Genomic DNA, 10,173 nt, shown 5'->3' with positions numbered 1-10,173 from the left:
TCAAGCACCATCTTGTGCCGTGGTACAGGTACCAAACCCATCTCCATACCTCGCATCAGAATAAAATCCCCCGTTTCTGTTGCAGGTGAAAAAGGCAATGCTGATTCCAAAATGAAGGAATGCTTAGCACCTGTGTCTCAAAATCTTTATAGGCACACGCTCCTCACTTCCCACCAGAGAAACTAGAGCATCAGCAACGAACGGCTCAAAATCATCACTCTCTGGACCAACACATTCAAGACTTGGCCCCTGAACACTGGAACAGGCCCGAGCAGGAGCAGATGGATAAGACCTTCGTTTATTCCTAGTTCGTAGTACAGGGCACTGATCTTTCCAGTGGCCCGAGCCCTGACAATTACAACATATGGCCCCTCTGCCACCATCATCTCTCACACGTGTGCCTCTAAATGCATGCGTGGGACGGGCTACTAAGGACTGGACCCCGAAACGAGCGCTCCCAAGGTTGTTACCTTCACGTCTATCACGGGTTGAGCACATCTCATCCAAACCACTTTTGTGCGTCAACACAAAATCATCCGCCAGCTCAGCCGCTCTGAGTGCAGTGGTTGCCTTCTGTTCACTTACATACACTGTAATACTCTGAGGAATCACATTTAAAATTGTTCCAACACTATCAAATCACAAATCGCTGAATATGCTTCCTGGGCCCTACCCGTAAGTACACACTGAAGCATCAAGGTCCTGTCAGCATCAGGCAAATTTCTTGCATCTGCAATACGCTCAAACAAAGTGAAAAACGTATCAGGATCCTTCTCACTGAATCTGGGCATTAAACGCAAATTAGCCCCGACATCGAATCCAACCCGCACAGACTCAGAGAAACTTTCCTCTGCTATACTCTGGGAAAGCTTACCGTCACAAATCAAACTCAATTTATACTGCTGCAAGTCTAGTTTCATTTTTTCTGTTTGCTGCCGAACCTTTTCGATTTGAATTTGTCCCTCGGTTTCCACGTTTAACCGGATTCTCTCCTGTTCAAACTGCAACATCAGCAGCTCCTTCTGCTGCTCAAAAGTCAGCCCCGACATGGGTGCAGACACAGATGTTGCCACAGCTGCCATATGACCTGGCTCTTTGGGCCATGACACGATTGCACTGTTTAAATATTCTTTATTTAACATAAGACAACAAAAAATCCACAAACATTCCAGATGAGAACGTCAGTACTATCAGTAGTGTAGGATGTGCATGAGGGTAGAGACGGATGTTGTCAAGGGCATCGAACTAAAAGGAAACCGGAGTAACCACGGTGGCTGCCCTACCACACCACAGACGTCTGCTAGGGGGGAGGGGGGGGGGGGAGGGGGGGGGGGGGGGGGGAGAGAGAGAGAGAGAGAGAGAGAGAGAGAGAGAGAGAGAGAGAGAGAGAGAGAGAGAGAGAGAGATAGATAGATAGATAGATAGATAGATAGATAGATAGATAGATAGATAGATAGATGCACAACAGGTGTGACAGCAGGCAGCCACCAGACTCCGACCAGGTAACCGGGGGAAACCTGCTCATCCTCTGTTAGATGTTTATCCATCTCTTATTTTATGAGTTTAATTTTCTTTTGTGTGTCCAAGTCAGCCGAATTCTGGTAGTCTCTATCCAATTCTCTCTGTTTTTCTATATTTTTCATATACGTTTCTTATTTCTTTCTTTTTTTTTGCGTAGGTCGATTCCGAAATTTATCTGACTCTCATAACTGCCGTCAAGGCGTCCCAAACCATCGTTGGCTCCACCATCTTATTGTCAGTTTTTCCGTAACAGTTTTGTATTCCCAATTTCACCACCACATAGAACCACCATCACATAGAACCACCATCACATAGAACCACCACCACATAGAACCACCATCAGAACCACCATCAGATAGAACCACCATCACATAGAACCACCATCACATAGAACCACCATCAGATAGAACCACCATCACATAGAACCACCATCCACAGGAGCCTGTGGGGAGGGAGAGCACGGAGACTTTAGCAGAGGGTAATGTCGGTTTATGAGTAAAGTAATATGATTAATATCTAAAATAATGATGATGATGATGATGATGATGATGAAAGCAGCAGGCGTCAGCAGGGCAGCGGTAGGTGTCAGGACCAGGGTCCAGAAGGAACGACGATCTACGGAAACCTGATAGGGGAGAAAGCACAAAAAAAACTCCCTGAAAGAAGCTGAATTAGTCATGTGCATTAATACAACGTGGATTATGGTAGAACGAGAGCGTGAGAGAGGAGCTCGGTGTGTCCTAAGAAGTCCCCCGGCAGTCTGAGCCTATAGCAGCTTAACTAAGGGCTGGTCCGTCTAACCTGAGCCAGCCCTAAACTACAGCGTCACATTTTAAATGACTTTGATAGGTATAAAATAAAAATGTGTCTAAGTGTCTCCTAAGTGGGGTATTAAGTGAAAAGACGTGTAAAAACAACATTTTATTAGGGGTTTAATTTACTATTTCAAGTAGCCACTGAATTAATATTTACTTTAATAGTCAACTAAGTCAATTACAAAAAATGAATTAAAATTTAAGTGAGGTGCAATCATAGCAATATATGTCATACCTTTTTAACTATGTTTTTAAATTTCATTTTTAGCTGCTTCCAGGTCCTTTTGTCCCTGTTGGATTGCACCTAAATGAAAAGATTTCATTCCTACTTATATTCATAACTACAGGCTGCGATGATCTTACGGTTAAATATCATGTCAATGGAACAGTTCATTCAAACTTACGCGTTGACTCGGGCAGCGATTCTTCCCCACGCAGTCTCTCTCTCCTCCGCTGCTGCAGCTGTGAAATACGTGCTCACGCTCACCTGCAGAAGGACCTCCAACTCCATCGCAGGGAAATAGCTTTTATTTACTGTTGTCATGGTGACTCGTGGTATCGGGGCTCCATTGATGATGTCTTTTTATAATCGTCATGCACGCGCTCAACTCAAGGTGAACATACTCAGTCAATTGAACTAACGCAGATCATCCCGTCTCAGAGTGAGTCAACTAGTTCAAGGACAGACTCAGAGTTTGTTAAACCTTTCTGGAATACCCCCCAGTGCTAAAAACACACTTCTAAAACAAACAGTACCTGAAACAATACCTTTTTTACTTTATGGACAATATATGAACTGTTAACAGTTTACAGTATATGTACAGTCTCTGAGAGCCAGAAGTGTTTGTATTACTTCATTGGAATTTGGGAAGTATTAATCATTTAATCTATGGCCATTGGAACTAAAGATATGGAAACATTCATGTTGGACTGACGCTCCTTGTGTGTCTCCATGTATGACGTCATGATTGCAGCAGGTAACACAGAAGAGCTGCACGAGGCCCGAGAGCACATCGTCTATCTGTCACGTTGACGCTTTGCTGCGTAAAATAAAGACAAAACGGAAAGAATCAAACAATCTCCGGTCATTCGCGTAAGAAAATGCAAGGAAGCCGCTTTACAACTTGGACCCGCCGCCAGCAGCAGAACCGCTAGCCGGAGAGAGACGTGCTGCTCGCCGTGTAGCTTCGCCAGTCGCCCTCTGATGGTTTGTTGTCTTTCAAAATGAAGAAACTCCAGACGGACAGAAGACATCTCGGATCGAAAAGTTAGTCAAAAGAATTTAATAAAAAAAAGTCACCACCTCAGCCGAGGATTCTCAGACCACATCGAGTCCTTTGACTACGACGTAGTTAACCGTCTACCGGCTCCACCCACGAATCCCCAACAAGGGGACACACGTACATGTAAAGACAATCAAGGTGCACTAACTATGCTGTTGGTCTAACAGAGTTCTGTGGTGATTGGGTTAGAGTCGGTGCGGGCGGCAGCGTCCACGCCTCTGAGCACATGACGTCAGGCGCGTCCAAGGTAGCTGGGTATTTGGAGTGTTCCATAGAGAAAGTGGTGCAATGAGGCTGGTGCACCTCTGCACCATCTTGTATCTTATATTTCTATGTTCATGTGGTTCATTTAACAAAATTCCATGACTTTTCCAGGTTTTTCATGACTGTATGAACCCAGCCTATAAATCAAGCAGGCGGAATACAAATGTTTCATTCCCCCTCTTGATCGTTCCTGGGGAAGGTGCCAGTTCACCTTCATCCTCTCCTCATCTCAGTGAAGAGGAGGGAGAGCAGCCGGCGACTCTAGTGACTTCCAGGTACACTTGGCTGGTCCCGGTCCTGGTCCCCCTCAGAGCCCAGCCTATGGTCAGCATTCAGTCCGCTCCCTGAGCACCTCTGCACCAGCCTGTTGAACCACACGCTGTCGCAGGTCCCCCAGGAGCCTACTGACCATGGCCTTCAGGCCAAGGCTCCCACTGGAACCAGCACCAGTGGCAGAAACGTGGCTACTAAGAGGGCAGCGAGGCTCTGGTTTCCGGTTCCCACTCGATCGCACCAGCTCTGCAGTCCGTGAGTGGGCTCTACATTGTGAGTAATGGTGGGTTCTTCCAGGGGCATAAGTGTGAGTACGCTGAGCCTGTACTTCCCCTCTGGCTATCCCTAGTTGTGATGATGAGGCGGCGGTCCTTGTCCCCGCGCTGCTGTAGCTGGCTGGTGGACTGCGTGGTGATGGATTGTAAAGCTCCAGACAGTCACCTCATGTGATGAATGTCACCACAATTCCAGCATGCGTACAAACTGTGGGTATAGCCGGGGCGTTGTGGGGGAGGTCTGTTGATTCAGCATCCAGTCATCGTCCTGATAACGTCTTGGGCCTCCAGGGCGGCCATATCTGGAGTTCTGTCCGCCCTTCTGTCTACAACTCAAGGGTCCCCGCTCCACCTCAACATGGCGGTCCTTCCCGACTGGACTCCTCCTGCAGACACGCCGACGCCTCTTCCCCAGATGCTACGCTCAACATCCCTTGAGGTCCTTCCCGACTGGACTCCTCCTGCAGACACGCCGACGTCTCTTCCCCAAGTGGTACGCTGCTCCCGGGCCCCTGCTGAGATGTCAACACGTTGGACCGTTGTCCCACAGCACTCATTTCAAACCACATGGAAGAACAGCTCGTCCTGCAGCCACTGAACTGAACTCCTCCAGACACCAGAGAGATGCTGAAGTTATGGGATCACGGGTGGTTAAACATACCTGTATGTAGTGAATGTGTGTGCTGTTATTACTTGTATTAGTGAGACAGGAGTGGGTCAGATGTCGTGGTGTGCACTCGGGCTGGGCGGCATACGGGTTGAACAGCAGCTCAGGTTGAGGGTTAACGTACGAGTTCAATTAGCGCACTAATGCAAAATACGGTTCCCTGTTTCCCAGATTACAGGGGGGAGGTTCTCGGTAATGGAGCAGATTTAATGTGGTGCAGCCTATTTGAGACAAACATTTGCATATGGAGCCAACGTACCTGTTGCTTCTTTTGATTTCTCCCTGAAATACAAAAGCAAGAAAGGTATCAGCTTAAACAATAAGGCTGTGAAGGCAATGATGGAACAAAGTCATGTCAGCCAATCAGATGAGGGTTGCAAAGACAAGTACTAACTTTTGATCCAGAGGACAACCGGTGTTCCTATTAGTACCATTACAAGTACAACTACAGGTACAGCTATTAACCCGTAAAGGTGTCTTGGAGCAGCTCCACAAACAGTGTCACTGGTCAGGTTTCCTCCTTTGACCTCCACTTGGTTTTCTGAACAACTGTCAAAAAAGAGAAATGAAGAAGAGCTTTAGTGCTTTTGGTGTTAAAAACGGAACATTACCAGGAACGCTTGTAGATGTATTGAAAGTGACCAAATGAAACGGGCCTGGGGGGTTGGTGACGTCTTGAATCTCCCGATGGGGGGTTGGTCCATCTCAGGGGAAACTTGACTACTGGTCAAGGTAATAAACGTATAAGCATAGTGGGATCACTCTGCTTATACGTTTATTACAGCACACTTTTTACAGACATCCTTTAACAAACAAGGTCTTACGTGGTCCAAAGTGAACAATTCACACCCTCCAGTGAAAAACTGCCTGCGGGACAAGGTTCACACGTTGTGTCAGTTCTTCTGGTCCCTTGGAGAAACAGACAAAGCTGAGATGAACGACACAGGAACCCAACGACCAGCATCATGAATCAGATCCATGTGTTCATCAAGGGAGTGCTCATGCACACTCGTACCCGAGACCTGATGACGTTCACGCTAACCGAGAGGCTCAATAACTCCTGCTGTAAGTGACCTGAGGAGGCCAGTTGGAGTATAGAGATCATGTTTACTGCAGCTGTACTTAGAAGAACCGTTGCTTATCCTCGTATACGTCGTGGTGTCTGCATGCTGAATCTAGTGAAAGAGTTCAGGCCTCAGAGACCAGACTGGAGGAGACCTAGAAGGTGTGCTGGACATGGACATGAGGCACAGACGTGCCTGAGCTGTGGCCAAAGAGATCAATAACCAGCTACACCACCACGAGCCGTGGACGTAGTCACTGTGTGACTGGAGTTTTTCTCACCAGGCTCTTTGACCCTGTGACCAGGTTTACAGTCTGAATGTCTGCGTGCCGAACGGCATTCTTCATCTTCATCTTCATCTTCTATCAGGTCCGTGCAGAAGTGACCAGCGATGACGTCACAGACGGTGTCACTTGTTGATGTGCAGTTCTGTTTGGCAAAGAGACCACGGCCTGAAAACCAACACAGACTCATTATTTTATAGTTAAACAAAGATGCTGGACAGCGGATTGCAACAAATGAACTGAATGATATGAGACGGACAGAAGAGCAGAGAGGTCGATGGAAAACTACCTTACAGCTTAAAGAGAAAGAGCTGTATTATATGAAGTCTGTCACAAAATAAAAACTGAATGTAGACGCAGGGAATTGACATTGTGAAACGTGACGGACAGGTAAGTAAATGTACTAAGAAAAGATAAAGCAAGTCACTTTGTAATTACATCACTCATTTTTCCACTTAAAGACAACGTTTGTGGACATTGATACATTTACTGTATTGTTAGTTCATAATGTCAATAAGCTGTATCACTGATAATAAACTGTACAGATATACAATGTGCTGCATTCAAGGCTCCATATAAAACACTTACCTGCTACAACACAATGACTACGGTCCTCTTTACAGCCAACGTGGCATCAACCTCACAGCACGTCATCAGATTCATTGGGAATCAAGTTGCATCCATTACCAGGGTTGCAAATAGTTGCTTTGTGTCTTTTATTCGGTTTAATTTTGTCCAGTATAATAACAGGAGGGTGTCCTGAGAGTGAAAGGTGACTCAGCTGATTATGGACGTACCTTGGTCACAGGAGCTGCAGGGGAAGCACTTATTCAGCCCATTGGGTCGGTCCATATACGTCCCGTCCACACAGGGGACGCACCGCGTGCCTGACTGAGGAGTGCAGTCTCTTTTAACCACTGAACCTGTTCAAGACAAAAGCACCTTCAGATCATCAAGGATGGGAAACAATCAGAACAGCAGATAAGGTGCCTAACGTAACCCCATTGGATCAGAGCTTCAATAGAATCATTTAACTACACGCTGCTTCAGGCGGACCAGCAGCCGGTCTGATGACCTGTTGTGTCGGCTCGGTGCGTCTCTCGGTCACACACTAACTAACTTGAGCGGCTGTTTAATAACGTGTGTTCAGTGATGACGAGCGGAGCATCTCAACGCTGATTGGCTTTCGTTGGAATATTTCAACTTTGGGAGAAAGAGCGATTTATTCGTGTCGCTCGTTTCGCTTTTTCGCGCCGCGTCTTTTGCGTCATTCGCGCCGTTTGAAATTCGCCCCATTCGCGTCCAGACGCGTCAGTGCATTGACTTTACATGGACTCTGCTCACGCAAATAATTCGCTTCGCTTCTGGTGTGAACATACCAAAAAAAAAAAGAGATAAATATTTGACCTTAACTACCCTACCCAGCAGAAGCTGCTGTTCAGACTTTGTGCCTATAAACTCATATTTAGTCATTTTCATCATATGTGTGGAGCTGGATCTTGCTGAGCTTAACATGTCCCCATCGTCATAGAGAACATTCTTTATTAGAAAAACGTTTCAGAAATATATTTGTTAAAACGTGCACAGTAACCTTTCTTAGCCGAATAGTATTGTTTTAAAGTTTCACCCAATATATTTGTCGTTAGTTTATTTAGAAACGAAAGTGAAACTCTCGCCGATTTAGAAGAGAACCAAATAGTTGTCCATATTCTCAATGTAATCCAGGTCCACACGGACATGAGTATAAATATGTCCGCGTGACGCTCGCAGCAGCAGTAGGGCCGAGTGTGAAAAGTGCTCGGTGGCAGGTTCCTTTGTCCTTATGGTTGAAATGCACTTATTGTAGCCTCAGTCGCTTTAGATATACGTGTCAGCTAATGTAATGAACGGCCTGTCAGTCTATTCTCTATGGGGCACGTTTGTAAAATGGTGCAGTTTTGCTACAATGTAATTATCATATTTAAAAAAAAAGCACGACAATGTTCATATGTCACTTTTTCAAACATTTAGAGAGAAATTCATGTAAATTCATGCAATAACTTTTCCAAGGATAATGTTTCGCAGTAACACACAGTTGTTAAATAATATACACGGGCGCGGATCATCCCCCGTTGACCGGACCGTCCGCGAAACCGCTGAATGTCACGTGAGGAGGAGGCGGGTCCATGTCTACTGAGGAGAGACCCTTCCACCGACCCCCGCGACCTGCCGTCACTGCGCGGCAGCGGGCGGGTTGGTGACGTCTTGAATCTCCCGATGGGGGGTTGGTCCATCTCAGGGGAAACTTGACTACTGGTCAACGTAATAAACGTATAAGCATAGTGGGATCACTCTGCTTATACGTTTATTACAACACACTTTTTACAGACATTCGTTAACAAACAAGGTCTTACGTGGTCCAAAGTGAACAATTCACACCCTCCAGTGAAAAACTGCCTGCGGGACAAGGTTCACACGTTGTGTCAGTTCTTCTGTTCCCTTGGAGAAACAGACAAAGCTGAGATGAACGACACAGGAACCCAACGACCAGCATCATGAATCAGATCCATGTGTTCATCAAGGGAGTGCTCATGCACACTCGTACCCGAGACCTGATGACGTTCACGCTAACCGAGAGGCTCAATAACTCCTGCTGTAAGTGACCTGAGGAGGCCAGTTGGAGTATAGAGATCATGTTTACTGCAGCTGTACTTAGAAGAACCGTTGCTTATCCTCGTATACGTCGTGGTGTCTGCATGCTGAATCTAGTGAAAGAGTTCAGGCCTCAGAGACCAGACTGGAGGAGACCTAGAAGGTGTGCTGGACATGGACATGAGGCACAGACGTGCCTGAGCTGTGGCCAAAGAGATCAATAACCAGCTACACCACCACGAGCCGTGGACGTAGTCGCTGTGTGACTGGAGTTTTTCTCACCAGGCTCTTTGACCCTGTGACCAGGTTTACAGTCTGAATGTCTGCGTGTCGAACGGCATTCTTTATCTTCTATCAGGTCCGTGCAGAAGTGACCATCGATGACGTCACAGACGGTGTCACTTGTTGATGTGCAGTTCTGTTTGGCAAAGAGACCACGGCCTGAAAACCAACACAGACTCATTATATTATAGTTAAACAAAGATGCTGGACAGCGGATTGCAACAAATGAACTGAATGATATGAGACGGACAGAAGATGACTACGGTCCTCTTTACAGCCAACGTGGCATCAACCTCACAGCACATCATCAGATTCATTGGGAATCAAGTTGCATCCATTACCAGGGTGGCAAATAGTTGCTTTGTGTCTTTTATTCGGTTTAATTTTGTCCAGTATAATGACAGGAGGGTGTCCTGAGAGTGAAAGGTGACTCAGCTGATTGTGGACGTACCTTGGTCACAGGAGCTGCAGGGGAAGCACTTATTCAGCCCATTGGGTCGGTCCATATACGTCCCGTCCACACAGGGGACGCACCGCGTGCCTGACTGAGGAGTGCAGTCTCTTTTAACCACTGAACCTGTTCAAGACAAAAGCACCTTCAGATCATCAAGGATGGGAAACAATCAGAACAGCAGATAAGGTGCCTAACGTAACCCCATTGGATCAGAGCTTCAATAGAATCATTTAACTACACGCTGCTTCAGGCGGACCAGCAGCCGGTCTGATGACCCGTTGTGTCGGCTCGGTGCGTCTCTCGGTCACACACTAACTAACTTGAGCGGCTGTTTAATAACGTGTGTTCAGTGATGACGAGC

At 46.5% G+C, this 10,173-nt stretch overlaps 1 protein-coding gene and 1 long non-coding RNA gene across 6 annotated transcripts in view; one reads left to right on the top strand and one right to left on the bottom strand.

Annotated features, from left to right (window-relative positions):
• Positions 1-10,173, bottom strand: part of LOC120829229 (tumor necrosis factor receptor superfamily member 5) — a 40,003-nt gene that overhangs the window by 28,501 nt on the left and 1,329 nt on the right. The window contains exons 3-10 of one of the 5 annotated variants that reach the window (XR_013452456.1): positions 9,810-9,935; positions 7,243-7,368; positions 6,443-6,613; positions 5,923-6,007; positions 5,493-5,647; positions 5,358-5,380; positions 4,236-4,946; positions 3,604-3,922 (exon numbers count right to left, since the gene is read on the bottom strand). Coding sequence is in view for 4 of the 5 variants with exons in the window: in XM_078087674.1 (XP_077943800.1) it covers positions 4,785-4,946; positions 5,358-5,380; positions 5,493-5,647; positions 5,923-6,007; positions 6,443-6,613; positions 7,243-7,368; positions 9,810-9,935 (848 nt within the window). In the remaining variant the exon portion in view is untranslated. Of the gene's footprint in view, positions 1-3,603; positions 4,947-5,357; positions 5,381-5,492; positions 5,648-5,922; positions 6,008-6,442; positions 6,614-7,242; positions 7,369-9,358; positions 9,518-9,809; positions 9,936-10,173 lie in introns of those variants that run through there. The other 4 variants (XM_078087676.1, XM_078087674.1, XM_078087675.1 and 1 more) reach the window with 4 other exon arrangements.
• On the top strand, positions 4,696-4,995 carry LOC144387352 (uncharacterized). The gene is made up of 2 exons (XR_013452463.1): positions 4,696-4,795; positions 4,871-4,995. It is a non-coding gene; the product is annotated as an uncharacterized LOC144387352 (long non-coding RNA).

The sequence above is a fragment of the Gasterosteus aculeatus genome, chromosome 2 (genome assembly GCF_964276395.1).
Source record: "Gasterosteus aculeatus chromosome 2, fGasAcu3.hap1.1, whole genome shotgun sequence".
Lineage (NCBI taxonomy): Eukaryota > Metazoa > Chordata > Actinopteri > Perciformes > Gasterosteidae > Gasterosteus > Gasterosteus aculeatus.
The sequence above is the reverse complement of the archived record's forward strand: the minus strand, read 5'-3'. Positions and strand labels throughout refer to the sequence as shown.